Source organism: Hippocampus bargibanti, linkage group LG10, assembly GCF_051943395.1.
Source record: "Hippocampus bargibanti isolate YZ-2025 linkage group LG10, ASM5194339v1, whole genome shotgun sequence".
Lineage (NCBI taxonomy): Eukaryota > Metazoa > Chordata > Actinopteri > Syngnathiformes > Syngnathidae > Hippocampus > Hippocampus bargibanti.
The window spans coordinates 7,828,525-7,849,597 of record NC_142743.1 but is presented as its reverse complement, the minus strand read 5'-3'; the positions used below and the strand labels follow the sequence as shown (position 1 = coordinate 7,849,597).

The window sequence follows — 21,073 nt, the reverse complement described above, 5'->3', positions numbered from 1 at the left end:
CAAAACGTAAACCACAGTGGCCAATGGATATTTGAACATTTAATGACTACATCTTCAAAATGGCCGGCTCCATTCACGTAAACAGTATAAAACTACATAGCAATGGATTAAACGCGATACTTCAGAGAAGAGCAAAGGGCGTCAGATTCACAACACGGAGGGATGCGCCGCTGAGGGTGTAGTCGTGGATCTCAATGTGAGGTCACTGGAAAACAGGAAATGACCACTTTTGGTTCCTTTCGCGTTTGTTGTAAATCTAGTCCGTGGGGGACATTAGTGCAGCAATGGAAAGAAAATATAGTGGATGAAAAAAAAGACAGTTTATGGGAATTAAAATGTAATATTTCAGAAAATAAAATAAAAACAAACTTTTTAAAAAATATGTATTTTTCTTGGTTTATCAAAAGTGCCAAAAAATATCAGGAAAACAAATCTGGGAGGCAGATCCGTCACAGGGAGGGTTTCGCCGCTGAGGGTGTAGTCACAACAGCCTCCAGCATATCTGACCGTGTTTAAGATTGACTTGGCTGCTCTAAATGTGCTAACATTCGCCACCATCAAATGTGTACCTGAAATTTGAGTTATGATCAATAAATTGTCCGTAATTCCTAAATGATAAACACCATACGTTGTGGCAAAAGAAATGTAGCACCATATTAGCTGTGTACGGCTGTCAAGAACTGACTGGACTATGTGTGTGTAAGCTCTCAGTCATACAGGGAGTGGTCCATCGATGAAAAGGTTTCTTCAGCCGTCATCTGTACAGCGAACAGTTTGCTGACGAAGCTTTTCGGATGAGGAGCGAAACGTCCGACACCTTCAAAGAAGTACAGATGACGGGTCAAGACACTTTTTCGTCGATGACAAGACTATGTTCAACTCATATTGAGGGAAAGAGACAAAAAAATAGCCAAATAGTTTATCCAGAGAGAAAGAGTACTTTTGCAATCTGTTGTATTTGTTATCCACATAGCATGAAGGCACTGATTCTTGTGTTTTCCTGTGTGTGTGTGTGCGCGTGCGTGTGTGTGTGTGTGTGTGGGAAGCAGAGATTCCGGTCACACCGCCTACGACAGCAGCCAGCAGCACAGAAGAGCCCTCAGGTGAGGAATACTGTAAACTATTGACATGCCACACATTGACTGTAAGATCCCCCACATCCAGAAAAAATAAACTCCTACTTATATTTCGTGATGCAGTCGTTATACCGTTTGTAGAATGTTGCTGTATTACCGTCATGATCAAAAAGAACCAAACTATGTGTATCATTTTTATATTATGGAAAGGGTTACCTGCATGAATGGAACATGTGTCATTTTTTATTGTATCTAGAGGTCACTTTTGGTATTTTTCAGTTTTAAATGCTTTGCACTGCATATAGAGTATTCATTACTGGATACAATTGTTTTAACATTTATGTCATTGTTATGAAGATTACGTTTCTGTTTTGAAAGATTTTGGGGCCATCTTTTGATGTACTTTTGTTGTTTTGGACATAAGGACATAACTTAATTTTCTCAACATACTGTACACATTTTCTTATGCACCGGAAAGTGCATAAGGCACACCCAAAGCCTTCATTTTCTTCCAAAGATTACCCTGCGCCTCATATGCCTTATATGTGAAGTAATGTTGAGCCACAACATGTCTTGCAACTACTGTCAGCATCCAGTAACTCCATTTCGCTCTGTAGAAGTAGTACATAACACTACCCTTTGCTGCAGTGGCTTATAATGTGGTATACCTTATATTTGGACAACTTTTTTCATTCATTGAAAATGCACCTTATAGTCCGGTGTGCTTTATATATGGAAAAGGTTTGAATATACACCATTAATTGGGGGTGTGCCTTATACTCTGGTGTGCCCTATACACCGGAAAATACAGTAGTTATAAAAATAAATAGAATAAATATATAAATACAGGTAACATCCGATATACGACCGGCGCAAGTTACGAACCCGTACTTACGACCACAACCGCCAGATCCTTTTTATTTTTTTTATTTTTTTATTCTGTCTGCCACCGCTATGCGTGTTTGCGATGCATTCGGTAGAATAAAGACTCCAGATGGTCCTTCTTGTTTAGATCGATGTTTATTTGCCGGAGCACAGAGAGCAACCGCTTCTCTCAGCATTATACAAGAACTATTTTTTTTAGCGCTGTCAAAGGACCATATGTAGCGTTGTGGATGGGTTGCCAGATCTGCTCAACATTCAGCATTATGTCTCATTATCTTAAGAGAATATTACAGAATTGCACAAAATGAGGATACAAAATAACTGTTTCTTAACTAACGCGTATGACAATTTTGGCCAGCCAGACAGCATCTCACTCGCACAGCAATCGACCGTGGGGGGGGGGGATCGGCGCTTGGGACAAGGACCCCCCGATTGCTTCGGCGTCCGCCTTTGTCCGAGCGTGCGTGTTGGGTGACTTATTCTGGCTTCTCCGTTAGAAGGGAGAGCGATTTTTCAACAGCGCGCATTCGTGGGAAGCCATGCGTATTTGGGTCAGCAGAAAGTGTGTGCGCCGACACAGTAATAAAAGTCGATAATCCGAAATATAAAATGATAAAAATGACGCTAAAAGTTAGAAGATTTATAAATAAACTGTCAGCATTTTGGTATATAATAGTCTTCAATAGAAAACATTGCTTAAAAACAACAGATTGACATCGTGTACTATCCTGTCGTATAAACCTGGCGTCGGCCATCTTGAATGCATTTTGACTTATGACCGCTTGACTTACGACCGTTTTGTCGGAACGGAACCCCGTTGTAAGTCGAATGTTACCTGTAATTAAAACAAACAAGCACATCAATACATAAATAAATAAACATAAAAACATAAACAAACAAATCCTAAAATCCTTCAACTGGTGAAAATATGTGATACATTGAGGAGAGACATTCAGAAAACCTTTAGACATTGATGTAGTTTTATGAACATTAACTCATTCACTGCCAGATGTTGTGAAAAAATATGTCCACTCCAGTTGCAGGGTTTTTGTCATTTTCACTGAAATTTCAGAAAACACAAAATATTGAGTTTTAGGACTACATAAACATTGGGAAGTATAAGTAACCTTAGAATTGCTTCTTTCATTAAAACAAGAGTTAATTCCTAAGTTATATGGGTCTAGAGTTATCTGAGCTTGAAATGGGGGTGGGTGTACAGAATACAATACATATTGATTTATATAGCACTTTCACAACAGCGTGAAGCTGGAACAAAGTGCGAACAAGGAAAAAAAATGGAAATTATGCACCCTTGTGGAAAAGAAAAAAACATGCCAAGGGCCATGGGCAGCGCTTTATCGACACCCAAACAAAAAATACCCGAACAAATTCTGGAATGGCGCTCGACGTCCTATTTTCAAATCCCGAATAAATTTGTGACTGGCAGTGAATGAGTTAATTACACAATGCACAAACGCAAATGGACAAATTGAAATAATCTCAAAATGAAATCCATACATGCAGTAACAGGCACACCGAAAGTGTGCTGTTGATCTGGCAACCTCCTCTTGGGACAGCTTTGATTGACAGCACAGTCATTGCCTAGCCCCTCCCCCTCAACTGCCTTTACTACAGCCACGTTTGCCCTCCTCCACTTCTTTTCTTTTCCGTTTTCTTTTTTTTCGATCTCCAATCTCTTTCTGCTTCATGCTTTGTCCTTGACATGGCACAATGTGTGTGCATGTGTGTTTTACCGAGAGGGAATTTATCTGGAGTTCCTCCGTGGGCCCCTTTGTCACAACGCCATGCACCTTTGGAAGTGTGGAAGGAATTTTCCGCACCTTAGGGAGGAGTGACGTGGTGTAAAAAAAAAAAACTATGTTTGCGGTTACTTTTTTTTTCAATGGGAAGAAGAAAAAAAGAAATCATAGGAAATTTGAATATTGTTTTTCATCAGCTGGCTGTGATAAAGAGAAGCGGGGCACTTTCCGTATTTGACATTGTTGCTTGAAAGGGGGTTAAAAAAGATAGAAAAAGCCTGCTAGAACAGTTTAAGATTATTTGGGGTTGGATTTAAATGGTAGCAGGTGTGTGCCGATTTCCATTTGGCATGAGTTTGAATGTGATTGGTTCTGAACACGACTGCTTCGCCAGATTGAAGGGGGTGTGCACATTTATGCAAACACATTCATTCCGTTTGCTTCATTCACTACTTCACCTCTCAAAATGAAACTGATAAAATATGGAAATGTATATAATAAATAAATATAATAATAGGCGGCCCGGTAGTCGAGTGGTTAGCACACCGGCTTCACAGTGCAGAGGTCGCTAGTTCACGTCCCGGTCCAGCCTCCCTGTGTGGAGTTTGCATGTTCTCATCGGGTCCGTGTGGGTTTTCTCCGGGTTCTCCGGTTTCCTCCCACACTCCAAAAACATGCATGGCAGGCAGATTGACCACTCCAAATTGTCCCTAGGTGTGAGTGTGAGAGTGACTGTTGCATGTCTGTGTGCCTTGCGATTGGCTGGCAACCAATTCAGGGTGTCCCCCGCCTCGTGCCCGAAGACAGCTGAGATAGGCTCCAGCACCCCCCGCGACCCGAATGGGGAATAAGCGGTACAGAAAATGGATGGATGGAATAATAATAATAATAATAATACATTTCATTTATAAGCGCCTTTGAAAACTCTCAAGGTCACTTTAAGAGTGTCATCTTTGACTGTGGATCTGCCGATGAGAAGTGTGATATACGTAAATAAGTGGCATGCAGGAGCCTTTTTTCAACTCATTCACTGCCAGACGGTGTGCAAAAATGTGTCCACTCCAATGCCAGGGTTTGTGTCATTTTCACTGAAATTACAGGACCCACAGAATATTGAGTTCCAAGACTACATATACATTCAATGCAGAGTAAGAAACCTTAGACACTCTTCTTTCATCAGAAAAAAAATGTTAATTCCTAAATTATATGGGTCTGGAGTTATCTGAGTTTGAAATGGGGCGGGTGTACAAAATACAATACAATACATCCATTTGTATAGCGCTTTAACAACAGCTAAAGTTGGAACAAAGCACTAACATGGACAAAAGGCAAATACTTCCCCCTCGTGGAAGGGAAAAAATATTGCCAGAGGTCTGACCAACGCTTTATCGGCACCCCCCGCAAGAAAAAAAACAAACAAAACCTGAACAAATTCGGGAGTGGCGCTCCACGTCACACTTTTTAATTCCCGAATAAATTCGGGAATGGCAGTGAATGGGTTAAATGAACTTTGGATCACGTAGTTAGAGATAATCTAATGATGTCATGGAAACGCTGGGCTTTCCTCCTCAACATTTCTGTTTAATTCTGAGCAGATGGCAAAGCTGACAAGTCAGGACATGCCAGGGCTGCGGGTCCAGCTCATCTATTTCTACTTTCAACCCCCAGTTGATGAATTTCTGCTTGGTTATGAGCATCTCTGATATCAGTTGACAACGAATGATAAATCGGGTACAATTTTTAATTCACACTTGGTGGGTTGAATCTCAATATACAAGTAAATACTATGTGTGTGTGTTAGTTTTTTTAAAACTCATTCACTGCCATTCAAAAATTTATTCCGGAATTGAAAATATGACATAGAGCTCATTCTTACGCTGCATTGAATATTTATGTAGTCCTAAAACGTAATATTCTGTGGGTCCTGGAATGCAAGTGACAATGACAAAAACCCTGGCACTGGAGTGGACACATTTTTGCACATCTGGCAGTGAATGAGTTAATAGGGTCATTTTAGAAAGTGTTTTCTTTTCAGGGGGGGGGGGGCAGATCAGTCGTATATTTCAATTCATTGATCGATGTACTGTATAAATCCTACAAATCTGTCTAGCAACAATTCGGCTTCACCCAAAAAAAGATACTGTGGCTGCAGTGTCAGAATAAAAAAAAGACAATTCTCTCTCTCTCTCTCTCCCTACGTATAAAAAAAAAAAAATCCTCGTCTCACCCACCATGGGTGGTGTCTGTCCCCATTTCAGCTCGGGTCCTCTACCAGAGGCCAGGAAGCTTGAGGGTTCTGCGCAGTATCCGTGCTGTTCCCAGCACTGCGCTTTTCTGGACCGAGATATCCGATGTTGTTCCCGGGATCTGTTGCAACCACTCGTCGAGTTTGGGGGTCACTGCCCCAAGTGCTCCGACCACCACAGGCACGACTGTCACCTTTACCTTCCAGGCTCTCTCCAGCTCCTCTCTGAGTCCTTGGTATTTCTCGATTTTCTCATGTTCCTTCTTTCTGATGTTCCCATCACTCAGGACCGCTACATCCACGACAACGGCTTTCCTTTCCCCTTTATCTATGACCACGATATCTGGTTGGTTGGCCATTACCATCTTGTCAGTCTGTATCTGGAAGTCCCACAGGATTTTTGCTCGGTCATTCTCCACCACCTTGGGAGGTGTTTCCCATTTTGACCTTGGGGTTTCCAGTCCATACTCCGCACAGATGTTTCGGTAGACTATGCCAGCCACCTGGTTATGGCGCTCCATGTAGGCTTTCCCTGCCAGCATCTTACACCCTGCTGTTACGTGTTGGATTGTCTCAGGTGCCTCTTTGCACAACCTACACCTTGGGTCTTGTCTGGTGTGGTATATCCCTGCCTCGATGGCTCTGGTGTTCAGGGCCTGCTCTTGGGCAGCCAGGATGAGTGCTTCTGTGCTGTCCTTTAGGCCAGCCCTCTCTAGCCACTGATAGGACTTCTTGAGATCAGCCACTTCAGTTATGGTTCGGTGGTACATCCCGTGTAGGGGCTTTTCCTCCCATGATTGTCCCTCTTCCAGCACCTCATTCTCTGTTCCCCATTGTCTGAGACATTCTCTGAGTACATCATCCGTTGGAGCCTTCTCTTTGATGTATTCATGGAGCTTGGATGTGACAGTGGCTCTCACACTCACTAGTCCCCGGCCTCCTTCCTTACAGCTTGTGTACAGTCTCAGGGTGCTGGACTTGGGATGGAACCCTCCGTGCATGGTGAGGAGTTTTCGGGTCTTAACAGCCGTGGTCTAAATCTCTTCCTTTGGCCACCTTATTATTCCTGCAGGGTATCTGATCACTGCCATAGCTGTTTATTGAGCCATTGAGCTGGCTTCTTAGGACTTGCCTCACCCGCTGGAGGTATTTGGCCGTAGCCGCTTTCCTTGTTGCTAGTTCGAGGTTGCCATTGGCCTGTGGTATACCGAGGTACTTGTAGCTGTTTTCAATGTCTGCTATTGTTCCTTCAGTGAGTGAGACCCCTTCAGTGTGGACTACCTTGCCCCTCTTAGTCACCATCCGACTACATTTCTCCAGCCCGAATGACATTCCGATATCACTGCTGTAGATCCTGGTTGTGTGTATCAGGGAGTCCTTACGCTCTTAGCATGCAACTTTATGTCATCCATGTAGAGGAGGTGACTGATCGTAGCTCCATTTCTGAGGCGGTATCCATACCCTGTCTTGGCGATTATTTGGCTGAGGGGGTTCAGTCCCATGACGAACACCAGTGGGGAGAGTGCATCACCTTGGTATATGCCACATTTGATGGACACTTGCGTTAGTGGCTTGCCATTGGCTTCAAGTGTGGTGTTCCACATCCTCATCGAGTTTGCAACGAAGGCTCTCAGGGTCCTATTGGCCTGATACAATATATATATCAGAATCAGAATCAGAATCATCTTTATTGCCAAGTATGTAGGACACACAAGGAATTTGTTTCCGGTAGAACACGCTGCACTAGTATCGTTGTCAAAAAAACTGCTAAGTGGCACTATACAGTTCCATTTTGGCTACTGTTGAAAGAGTTCAAAGAGTTAATGGCTTGGGGGAAGAAGGCGTTTAAATGTCTGCTGGATTTGGTGCGCATGGATCGGTAGCGCCTGCCTGAGGGGAGTAGCTGGAAAAGGTGGTGGGCAGGGTGCGGAGGGTCCAGTAGGATTTTCCGCGCCCTAGTGTATATATATATATATATATATATATATATATATATATATATATATATATATATATATATATATATATATATATATATACAGTAAAGTCTCGTTATATCGATATTCAAGGGAGTCCGAAAAAATATCGATATAACCGGGACTGTCGATATATCCGACCCTGTTTGCATGTAATTTTCTCCGTGCGTGCATAGAAATAGTATCGATATAACAGGGACTATCGATATATCCGATATCGATATAACGAGACTTTACTATATATATATATATATATATATATATATATATATATATATATATATATATATATATATATATATATATATTCTCCTCTTCTTTTCCTTTCAGGGGTCACCACAGCGAATCAATGTCCGTCTATCCCGGTTTTGTGCATCCTCTTCTCTCACATCAGCTACCTTCATGTCCTCTTTGACCACATCCATAAACCCCGTCTTCGGTCTTCCTCTTGGTCTCCTGTCTATATGTGTGTGTGTGTGTGTGTGTGTGTGTGTGTGTGTGTGTGTGTGTGTGTGTGTGTGTGTGTGTGTGTGTGTGTCTGTAAATGTGTGTATATATGTGTGTGTATATGTGTGGATATATACTGTTGACAGTGCAAGCAATGACAACATTTCAAAGGACATTTTAGTTGCTGGAAGTGAGTGCACGTTGAAGCAGAGTGTAGTTTGGTGTGACAGTTATTTGGCAGGTACATCCGTTCGCCTCATCCAGAGATTGAAAAGGTAAAGGCGCATATTTAGTTGAGCCAAAGGGAGGCCCAAACGGAATGGATATTAATTTGTCCCCCCGCACCCCTCCTCAAAACCCCAATGTCGACCACACAAAGAGAGCTGGAATGCATGGAGAATATGCTCCGACATGGCGGCCCAGACAAAACACACAACTCCAAGCTCGCTGGAGGTCGCCACTCCCGCAGGTCGTGACACAGATGTCTGCGCACAAACCCCCAATGTGCAGTCGATTAAATGCCGCTGACCTTCACACAATGTGAAAGTCAATGAGAAGGCGGGGGAGGGGATTCAAAGACGGAATAGACGGCAAGCTCAAAATCACTTTTTTTTCATTGAGTACTAAGTTTGCAAATGAATGACTTTGTTTGACAACCGCCCCCTCACTTCCCTACCAGTTAATCCCATCAGCAACAATTTTATTCAACAATAAAAAATACATTGGAGGAGATGAATGTAGGGCTGAGGGGAATGAATATTTGCGTATTCTCCTGAATAAGTATTTAGATAATGTATATTTTTGCTTGGGGGTCAAGGGGTATAGCATTTTTCTGTTCATAATCGGGTACATAAAAAAATAATAAATACCGTATTTTCCAGCGGATAAGGTGCACCCAAAAGCCTTCATTTTCTTCAAAAGATGACCCTGCGCCTTATACGCAGGTGCACCTTACACAGTATGAGCGCTTTGAAAGGCGCTTATGAATAAAATGGATGATGATGATTATTATTATTATTATTATTATTATTATTATTATGTGAAGTAATATTTGGCCACAACAGGTCTCACAACTACTGTCAGCACCGACTGACTCCATTCCCCATAACCCATAAGAAGTCGTGCATAACCCCAGCCTCTACTGTAGCGCCTTATAATGTGGTGTGGCTTATATTTGGAAACATTTTATACATTTATTAATATATTTATAATTATAAGTATAATTATACTTATAATTGGAAAACTTTTTTCATTCATTGAAGCTGCGCCTTATAGTCCGGTGCACCTTATATATGGAAAAAGTTTGAAAATACACAATTACTTGGGGGTGCGTCTTATACTCCTGTGCTGCTTATACACTGGAAAATACGGTAAATATAGAAATAAATAACAGAAATACATAAATACAACAAACAAATAATTGAAAGGCATTAAAAATAAAATGTATTAAATAAACACACAATAAATTAATGAATACATAAATTCTAAAATCCTTCAATTGGTGTAAAATAAAATTTATTATTTGATTGGATTGGATTTGCCTTTATTAGTCTCACAGTCTTTCTTAAATAAACAAACACACACATAAATAAAAATAAATAAATAAATAAATAAATAAATACTCGAATGAATAAATAAATAAATGAATCCTTCAATTGGTGTAAACTGAACCAAAATTAGGGTACCTATGTACTTTGGGGATATTATTCAATATCATATGATGAAATTAAAATCACATGTAATGTAATGATAATTGAAGAATGAAAAAGCCCCAATGAGGAGAAGCATGAACCAAAATGGATGGACTCTTGCACGTACAGCTCCACAAATATCAGTTCAACCTGTCTATTAACTAGCTGGCTATCTAGCTAGCTAGCTAGCTCGCTGTCTAGCTCGCTACCTATTTGCTATCTATTAGCTATCCCGATGGCTATCTCGCTACCTATCTATTAACTAGCTAGCTAGCTTTCTATCTATTTGACTTATTCCGGATTGAGTGAACGTTGGGGCGTGTGGCTGCCGCTGCTCACCCAGAAAAACTGATCCTGTGACTATAAAGTGAGCTTGAGAGTTTTGAAGCGCGCTTATAAATGAAATGTATTATTATTATTATTATTATTATTATTATTATTGTTGTTGTTGTTATTATTATATGTGCGGTTTATTAAAACAAGATCCACTTTCTTTCATTCTCTCTAAACTCCCTCTCATGTTGTCCGGATTCCGTTCCAAATCGGGCTGCACACTGGGCTTCCCTTAATCTAATGACGCGCTTTATTTGCCAAACTTTGTTTTCCCCACCAGTGTGCTTGGGGGGGAGAAAGGCCTCCTCCTGGGTTCTCGGTCACACCACCTTCCATTCACACTGCCGAGTCAATTTAACATGCATCTCCTTACTCTACATGCACAGGGAGGTACGTTTAAGTACATGTACTTGGTTGCTATTTGCGAAAACAGCAGGAATTAACAACAGATGGCTCAGTGCCCCCCTCCCCCCCAAAAAAAGGTGTAAAGGGAACAATATTGATCAACAATGCAAATCACTTAAAAAAATGAACTGCAGCAGTTTCAGGATTTGATAATGTATGATCACTTCATTGTGAGAATAATCCGGTCGTAATTACGAGGATACCTGCACAAGGGCTACATACAAACTAGCCTATGGCCGACATTTCTTAACTCATTCACTGCCAGATGTGCAAAAATGTGGTTTTTTTGGGGGGGTTGTTTGGGTTTTTGTCATTGTTACTTGAATTCCAGGACCCACAAAATATTGAGTTTTAGGACTACATAAACATTCAATACAGCGTTAGGAATCGTACACTTTCATCTTTCATCAGAAAAAAAAGAGTTAATTCCTAAATTATATGGGTCGGGAGTTATATGAGCTTGAAATGAAGGCAGCTGTCCAAAAAATGAAATGCATACATATTGGTTTCGATAGCGCTGATAACAGCTGAAGCTGGAACAAAGCGCTAATATGGAAAAAAGGGAAATGCTGCGCCCATGTGGAAATCACAAAAAAAACATTGCCAGAGGCCATGGCCAGTGCTTTATCGGCACCCAAGCATGAAAAAACAAACAAAACCCGAACAAATTCTGGAATGACGCTCAATGTCATATTTTCAATTCCCGAATAAATTCGTGAATGGGTGTGAATGAGTTAAAAAAAATACCCATCATGTCAGCCATTTGAACTGGCCCCATGCATGCAAGTGTTGATTCAATTGTCTCTCAAAGTGCATCCTCGAGTAATTTTCACGAACCAGGAAGTAGCTAACTGCTAACTAACATAGCAGATGGATCAAGAAAAAAAAAAACGGCAAAAAAAATTAGCTTTTTGATTTGCTATCTCACAATGGACAAATTCTCTACAATCACCCTGATCCCGCCCATTATCTTATTTTACACTTTGCGAGCCGGAAAGTAGGCGTCACCCAACTGTCATTTCACTGTGTCTTCATTTTAGCTTGTGAAATTGGCCGTATTCTCATTCATCCAAGGTTATTTAGTTTTTACGGCATTGAATTCGAGACAACTGGATGTCACGTTTCGGTTCGCGACCAACGGGTGGCACTGTAGGGCCCCCGCTTGCAGCTGCACAGGTGTTGGTCATTCAGTGTTGTCATTGTTTGTTTTACCCTGTCAGAGGTCTTTCATAATATCATGTTTTAATAATAATAATAATAATAATAATAATAATACATTTTCTTTATAAGCGCCTTTCAAAACTCTCAAGGTCACTTTACAGTCACACAATATGTTTTTCTGTGGGTGAGCAAGGGCAGCCACACGCACCAGCGTTCACTCAACCCGTAAGTCAAATAGATAGAAAGCTAGCTAATAGATGGATGGATGGATTGGATTGGATTTGCCTTTATTAGTCTCGCAGTGGAGAAATTACATTTCACACAGATGGATGGATAGATAGGTTGATAGCAAATAGATAGATTGCTCGGTAGCTAGCTAGGTCGCTAGCTAGCTGTATATCTAGCGATATAGTTAGATAGGTAGCTAGACAGCTGGATAGTTAGATACTCATGGGTTTTGTTTGCTACTTTGGACCTTTTTGTTCTGATGACTTGTTTGGGATTGACTTCCTGCCAACTTTATTTAATACAATTTGTCAAATACACCCTGCCCCTCCCTCCACGCTGCTTTTTGGGGGGTCTACCACCACCTTGCAAAGCGTTCCACTGGACTGTTCGTTTTTTCATCAGAGTTGGCTTCAGAAGTACACACCACAAGATTTGGTTCTTTTGCCATTCACCAAGAACCAGGAGGTGGCTAGCTAACACATGAAGAACACCCAAACACATCATTTTTAATCCTACCATCGTGTTAAGTAGTTTTTAACAACCCACACGACCCAGTTGTGAGTGTTGCGCAGCAGTGTTACGGATGGGACTAGCGGCCCAGATCTCCGTTTAGGTCCTCGCCAGGAAGCAAACAAAGCAGCGTAGTAACGACATCACCGCAACTGAGCTCCGGATTGCTCCCACTTCCCCTCGCTTGTAATGTGCACACAAAGGCAACACTTGTCCTCCCGGTAGGGGACTGCCTGCTCCCAAACGGGAGTCTTGGGGGATCCTCACAGTCAGTGTGATGCTGCGGGGGTACGTTAATAGGGTAGGAAATGCTATCAAAGGGAAGTAGGGTGATGCTTTTTGGGTGGGGGGGGGGGGGGTATGAAAAAACAAAGCTTCTTTGCCACAGTTTTTAAACATTTAAATCTAGGGCCAGTTCAGATCGCAATTCGAGGTCACCATCATCACTAGAGAGGATAGCGGACTTTATCTATTCTTGTCACCAACTTCACTTTTGCTCCTTCTCCTTTTTTTCTCACCCCTTCACCCCCACGTTATTCCTCTTGTTTTGTGTAGGTGAGTGCATAGGGGGTGGGGGTTGGGGTGGGCATTTTTTCTCCTTTTGGTGTTACCTTGGCAACCTCATTGAAAAAGAGCATAAAAGGGGGAGTGAAGGCTACTGGCCCAACAATGAAGTTTGTTCATATTCAAGCTTAGAGCACTACATTTACCATTTGTAGCACAATCTCTCGCTAAAAAAATGGTGCCTTTTCCTCATGTTGCACTCGTCGCAAACAGTCAGAACTCTGGATGCGATTTTCGGGAGCAAAGAAAAAAAAAACTAAATACGAAGTTTTGCTTTCAGGCTTTGTTATTATTGGAAAAGTGTTGATATGGATGACAGATTAGCAACCTAGCATGGGGCATTGGCGGCGCAGTGCAAATTTCCCCATTGTGGGACGATTAAAGGCTTTCTGATTCTCTGCAGTACTTTGGGGGTTACAGCTGCAAATAAAAATAGATAGGCCGACGACAGCGAGAGAGTGAGAAAATGGATAGCAAACACAGTGAAATTTGGACTCGTTTCAACTTTGATAGTTCAAAGGCAGAGTGTAGACTGCAAGGTTAAAATATTCCATCAATCAGGCTCCACAAATAACCCGCACAAGCCATCTGTACACTTGATGCAAAAAGCTATCAACCCAGCTAAACAGAACACAATTGATGAGGAACTATGTAGAAATAGTGCCATCGCCTATAGCAGGAGCTGTTTGCTCAGTGTGGCTACATGCTAATACTAGTTAGCACAGTTATGGATTTATGACTTCCTGTCGCTAAGATACCAAACATGTGAACAATAGATACTGGCCAGCTATCTAGCTACCTATTAGCTATATAGCTGGCTGGCTAGCTGTCTAGCTAGCTAGTTATTAGATATCTGTTGGCTGGCTAGCGGGCTTTCTATCTATTTGAGTTACTTCCGGCTTGAGTGAATGCTGGCGCGTGAGGCTGCCGCTACTCACCTGTAGAAAAACCTATTCTGTGATAAGTTGATAAGTAAAGTGACCTTGAGAGTTTTTAAAGGCACTTATAAATGGATTCTTATTCTTATTATTCCATCCATCCATTTTCCGTACCGCTTATTCCTCATTAGGGTCGCGGGGGTTGCTGGAGCCTATCTCAGCTGTCTTCGGGCACGAGGCGGGGGACACCCTGAATTGGTTGCCAGCCAATCGCAGGGCACACAAAGACGTACAACAGTCACTCTGACACTCACACCTAGGGACAATTAAGAGTGGTCAATCTGCCTGCCATGCATGTTTTTGGAGTGTGGGAGGAAACCGGAGGACCCGGAGAAAACCCACGCGGGTCCACGGAGAACATGCAAACTCCACTCAGGGAGGCCGGACCGGGATGCGAACCGGCGACCTCTGCACTGTGAAGCTAACCAGGTGTGTGCTAAACACTCGACTACCGGGACTATAGTTCCAAGTGGAGACTGAACCCTGGACCTCATAGACCCAAAGCACATGCATAACCACTGAGCTATATCGGCATTTTTATTATTACAGTAAAGTCTCGTTATATTGATATTCAAGGGAGTCCGAAAAAATATCGATATAACCGGGACTATCGATATATCCGACCCTGTTTGCATGTAATTTTCTCCGTGCGTGCATAGAAATAGTATCGATATAACCGGGACTATCGATATATCCGATATCGATATAACGAGACTTTACTGTAATTATTATTTATTATTATTATTATTATTATTGCTAAGAAGGTAAGTTTGGAGGTGGTTTTCTTTATTTGGTATCTTGAAACAGTGGAATGTTCAGATCTTCTTGCGCATTGGTCGCATTTGAGAGCAAGAAGTTCTAGCAATCGATATGCGTCATATAGAGTACATGGGGAAAGTCGTTAAGATTGCACAAATATCTGTTTTTAATGTTCCTGTTTTGTTTATTATTTTGCTTTGTGTTGACTATTATGTGAAGCGTAATTTGTTGTAGCTGTTGTGAAAGTGCTATATTAAGTGCTATATTTAGGATGTGTTGTATTGTATTGGATATGGTCTCTCAGGCTTTGTCGACATCACAATGAGCACACAGTTGATGTTTTATCTCATCATCCGTGTTTTCAAAGGCTTTTATTCTTGTTTTAGAATCATTTGGATGATGGCTGTGTCCGCATGAGGTATTGATTTGTTCAGAGTGGACACGCTCGCTCGAAAAAGAGTGTCTTCTGCACCTAACTCTTCTTCACGGATGGCAAATTTTTCCTTCCTGACCTCCCTTTGTGTGGCAATGACCCCTTTCAACCTCCCCCAAGCCTCCACGCCCTGGAATAGGGGCGCGCCTGCCCCCCCAATGCTCTTTCTCCGAATGTCCATGTTGCAATGAATGCGAACGTTTGACGCGGCCCTTCGGTGGGGCCTTGATCCCTGGGCGACGATTTTTTTGGGGGGGTCGGGGTGACAAGAGAGGTGAGATTTGGTGGGAGGCGATGGGGGGAGGGGGTCCAAGGGGTGTCAGGAGGGTTGCTGAATGATTCCCAGGCTTTGACAGGGAATAAGTGGCTATCGGTTTGTAATTTGTAACGCCGCAAACCCGCTGATGGTAGCATCAGGGCCCCACACAGGACTGCTGTGGGGGTGGGGGGAGTGGAAAATTCTTTCCACGCCACCAATTTGCACATCCTTTTGGAAAAGTCCGGAAAATATTGCAAATAAAATAAAATAGATGTTTCATGATCTTTTTGTTGGCATCAATGATACGATTTCAAAGGTTTGATACAGACTTTTCTCATGACTTAAATAATAAAAGGTAAATAATAATAAATAAATACATACATGCTAAATAGTAAATACATAACTGGTAAATAATGAGTAAATAATAATAAATACATGCTAAGTAATAAATAAGTAATAAATCCTAAACAATAACAAATACATGCTAAATAAATAATTTAGACGGTCATATTGAAGGGTTGAATATACGGAATTTACAAAAATCTGAATCAATTAACTCATTCACGAATTTATTCGGGAATTAAAAATATGACGTAGAGCGCCATTCTCGAATTTTGTTTTTTCATGTTTGGGTGCCGATAAAGCGCTGGCCATGGCCTCTGGCATTGTTTTTTTTCCTTCCACCAGGGGGCAGTCGTTCCCTTTTTTCCATGTTAGCACTTTACTCCAGCTTCAGCTGTTGTTAAAGCGCTATATAAACCAATATGTATGTATTGCATTGTATTTTGGACAGCCACCCTCATTTCAAGTGCATATAACTCCAGACGAATATAATTTAGGACTAAACTTAAGAAGAGAGCCTAAGGTTTTTAACGCTGTATTGAATGTTTATGTAGTCCTCAAACTCAATATTCTATGGGTCCTGGAATTCGAGTGACAATGACAAAAACCCTGGCACTGGAGTACACACATTTTTGCATATTGTCGGGTAGTGAATTAGTTAAAAACCGTAAAATTGTGATGTTTTATTTTGTTTTGTGATGTATGTATTTATTCGAGCAGAATTATAATACAACAATTGATTGAATTAAAATTCCAGTATGTGTACATTCCTTTGGGCCTCCATAAAGGACAACCGACGTCTCCGGACAACTTGTGTCCATAATTTGTAAAATCACTTCAAATGACTTCTACTGAGCGTATTTTACAAAGATTCCGCCGCAAATAGCTATATTTTACGTTTTAAGACTCGCGCTGAATATTCAGGAAGGCTTGTTTTCGAGTTGGTGACGATCCCCTACGTGACGTCGCATTTGGAACGCCCCTGACCGAGAAAGCGACAAACAATGCATTTTGGATACTTTGTTTGGTCTGAAAACTTCGTGTTGACGGCGAAATTAGAAGGAAAACATAAATAACGTGATGGCGAATAGTTGTGTGTTGCACCAAGACTACTATTTGATATTACTTGACACAAATTCCCAGCTGACAAATCAGCCCATTTCCAACGGAGCTTGGGCGCCATCTTGTGCATTTTCCGGGACGCGACATTGGAGTCCTGACAGCTCAATTGATACAGAAGTACTTCTTTAATCGATTGCAAAAATTTATGATTCCCTCTTTAGAACTATTTGAATCATATTCACAACTGGATGAGTAACAAGAAAGCATCTTCTCCGAATCTGAATCCATTGTTTTGATTCTCGAGCAAGGCAAGATGTCTTGCCGTGACGACGAACAAGGGGGCGGGACCTTCTAAAACTTAAACTTTCTGATTTTGAAGTAGTTTTGGGACACTTTACGTCATTTTTATTTGTGTTTTTACATTTGACTAAAAATATCATATTGCGTGTTTTGGGTATTTTAGATGCTATAAAACGTTTTTCTGATGTCACTTAGGAAACAAAAAAATGGTGTCGGATGTCCTTTCAGACGTTTATGGTAGTCATCAACATTTTCCCTAACTGCTGTTGTCATATTTACAGACTGTGACTCTTACTGCAAAGCGTCAAAAGGCAAACTGAAAATCAACATGAAGAAGTACTGCAAGAAGGATTACGGTGAGTCTACGGCGAACGGAGATTAACCTTCGTTTGGGGGACGAGGGAAGGGGTTACAAAAATTCAACGCAGCAATGCACAGATGACTGAGAAAAAAAACATTTACATTGTATGGATGAGAAACTAATGTCAGCTCAATGTTCCTTTTTTCCAAATAAACTCGGTCAGTTTGAGATTCAAACTCAAACCTTTGACACTCACCCCCATCTCCGGAGCCCCCCTACCCCCCTGATCGTTCCCTGTGCTTGATCCCTAGTCTGCAGTAAATCCTAAAGACTCGAGACATTTTCCCTCCCATCCATCTCAGCTCCACATGTTGAAGTTTACAGGAGAGAATCTTCACTGATGGAATCCCCAAGCGTGTAAAGCTTCAACAAATTACATATGTCGCGACCAAGGCGGCAACACGAGAGCTCCTCATTAAGGAATCTCTGCCCCCACCCCAAACGCATTCCTGTGAGCGTCCGTCTGTCGTGCCATTCACGGTGTGGATAAGACGTATGACCTCTCCCCTTTTTGCTCTCCTCGCCGATTGAACGGCTCATCCGGGCATCCCCAGCCAGGAATACTTGACGGGCGGGCCGATTGGGGCATTGTTCCACAGGGATTTGGAGTAGCGAGGGCGGTATTTTAGAGGCGCCTCCAACCCGCCGATGGGCCATAATGTCGTGAGAGGAGCCTTATCGCTCGCATCGGCAATGAGTTTCATCAATGTCGCCGTATAAGTACGCCGTTCTTGCAGAAACCATCAGTCATCACAGCGCAGGGTGCCCGCATGTACATGAAATGGCTGAGATGTGCTCGTATCCAGGGATGACCCCAGTAGCATTCAAGCAAATGCAAGTAAACAAGATTTCCGTCATTTTTGGGACCAGCGAGAGTGTGTTAGCACGTGAGGTTTACACAGCAAAGCTGGGATATAAATACAGTGATAGCTTGGCTTACAAACTTAATTGGTTCCCAGACAGAGGGTGTAAGGCAAAAAGTGTGTCTCCCAAAAATAAATTTCCCATAGGAAACCATTAAAATGAGAATAATCCGTTCCCAGGTCCCCACAAAACATAATTTTCTACTTTCTAATTTTCTAAGCCTTAAAAATACACAAAATATACATTATTTTATGTATAATAAATGTGCTGTGGTATTATAATTAAAGAAATAAACGGTACTATATAATTTTTAGTTACCTTTGTGATGGTCGTTAATGGCTTGATGGAATGGAGTGGCCGGTTTCATCAGCATTAAACACTTGATGAGGAACGTAGTAACCTTCTTCTTTCACCATCTTGAGGAATGATCCCTTGTAGGTGCTTTCTCTGTGATAATTGTATCTCGTTCCTCATCAATTGTGTTCTGTTTAGCTGGGTTGATAGTCTTTTGGATCAAGTGTACAGATGGCTTGTGCGAGTTGTTTGTGGAGCCTGATTGCTGGGATATTTTAACCTTGCAGTGTACACTCTACCTTTGAACTATCAAAGTTGAAACGAGTCCAAATTTCAGTTTTCTATCCATTTTCTCACCATTTCACTTTTGTTTTTTTTTCAAGCTCTGTCGTCTCCCTTTCGTGTGTGTTTTATCACTCTCTCTCTCTGTCGTCTGCCTGTCTCTTTAATATTTACCCCCCCCCCCCCCTCCCACTGCCGCGTTCTTGACCAATCACGTGGCTTTAACTGAAGATGCAATTTTGTTTTTGGGAGAACGGCCTCACTCTCTGTCTGTAAACCCCACCCCCTCACTGCTGCGTTCTTGACCAATCCATGTGTATCCCTAAAAATAGTTGGTATGCCAAGGTAAAATTTTCATAAATGTAACGTTCGTAAACCAAAAAGTTAGGAAGCCAAGGGGTTCGTACCGAGGTATCACTGTATATACATACATACACACAAACACACACACACAACACATCCAACAACAAAAACTCTCACCAAAGCCATCGTGGGTATACTGTCTACAGATCCACAACAGACCAAAGATAATACCCCATGTCACTATTCAAGCACACCACCGGAGAGAAAGCGAGTCTGGGCTTTGTTTTGAAAAGATCAGCAGGCGAGCCGGGCGGCATGCTGCGCCACAAAATGATGCTACAGGCCTCGTGGGGTGACATGTACAAAGATTCACTAAGGGGGTCCTCAATGAAAACGAAAAACGAGAAGAGGGTATATGACGATGTTCAGCGGCATTGTTACGATGATGGTCCAGAACGGCATGCTGGGTGGCAACAGGTTAGTGTAAGTGGGTCCATGAACTGTCAACAGAATGGCTTCACGAAGGAACACGTGGGAGCAATTGGCTATTCAGTTGCACTCTGGGACACTCAGTTAATTTCACAACGAAAGGGGGGAAAAATAAATAAATCTTGCATCATCGTAGCTACTAGCAATTAGCTCAATATCATTTCGTTTTGCTGAGGGGAACGTTCGCTGAGCTTAAAGGACAACCAACATCACATTTTTGTTTCCTAACTGACATCAGAAAAACGTTTTATAGCATGTAAAATACCCAAAACACGCAGTATGATATTTTTATTCAAATGCAAAACACCAATAAAAATGCCGTAAAGTGTCCAAAATCTGCAAAAAAATGAGCAGCGAATTGGGCATTTTCAGAAAGTCCCGCCCCCAGTGTGTGACATCACGCCAAGACGTCAAAACAATGGCTTCAGATTCGGAGAATATGCTTTCTTGTTACACATCCAGTTATGAATATGATTCAAATAGTTCTGAAGAGGAAAACATACATGTTTGCAATTGATTAAAGAATTTATTCCGTGCCATTTTAATGTAACATTGGGGGGAAATGTATCACCAAAAAAGAGGCAGAAAATGGCGACCTCCTGTGGCCACCTCTGTTTCCACAGGCTGATAAATTCCTTATATGGAGCTTGGTCGCCCTCTTCTGGCTCTTTTTGGTGCAACATAACGTTTTCAGACCAAAGTAGCACAACAAAATGCATTGACGTGATGGAAGGACTGCTAAAATGTGTCCTTTTTTCGGTCAGGGGGGTTCCTTCAGTGATGTCACGTACGGACTCGTCACCAACTCAAAAACAAGACTTCCGGAATATTCAGTGCGAGTCTTAAAACGTAAAATATAGCTATATGTGGTGGAATTTGAATGTCATTTGAAGCCATTTTACAAATTATGGACACAACTTGTCCGGAGACGTCGGTTGTCCTTTAATGCTAACGAACATCATGAAATAATGTTCATATGCTAACGGTTAACATCAATCGGGTGTGGTTTTGATGAGCATAACGACAGGTTCATCACATGCGTCTTTTTGTTTTGTATTATACGGACGCTCCCCTACTTACAAACATTCGAGTTACGAACAACGGTA

General features: G+C 41.8%; 1 protein-coding gene across 2 annotated transcripts in view; it reads left to right on the top strand.

Moving 5' to 3' along the window:
* ntn1a (netrin 1a) overlaps positions 1–21,073 on the top strand; it is a 78,024-nt gene that overhangs the window by 55,500 nt on the left and 1,451 nt on the right. For both annotated transcript variants that reach the window (XM_089005725.1, XM_089005724.1), the window contains 2 exons: positions 1,050–1,103; positions 17,656–17,730. In XM_089005725.1, coding sequence (XP_088861851.1) covers positions 1,050–1,103; positions 17,656–17,730 — 129 coding nt within the window. The remainder of the gene's footprint in view (positions 1–1,049; positions 1,104–17,655; positions 17,731–21,073) is intronic.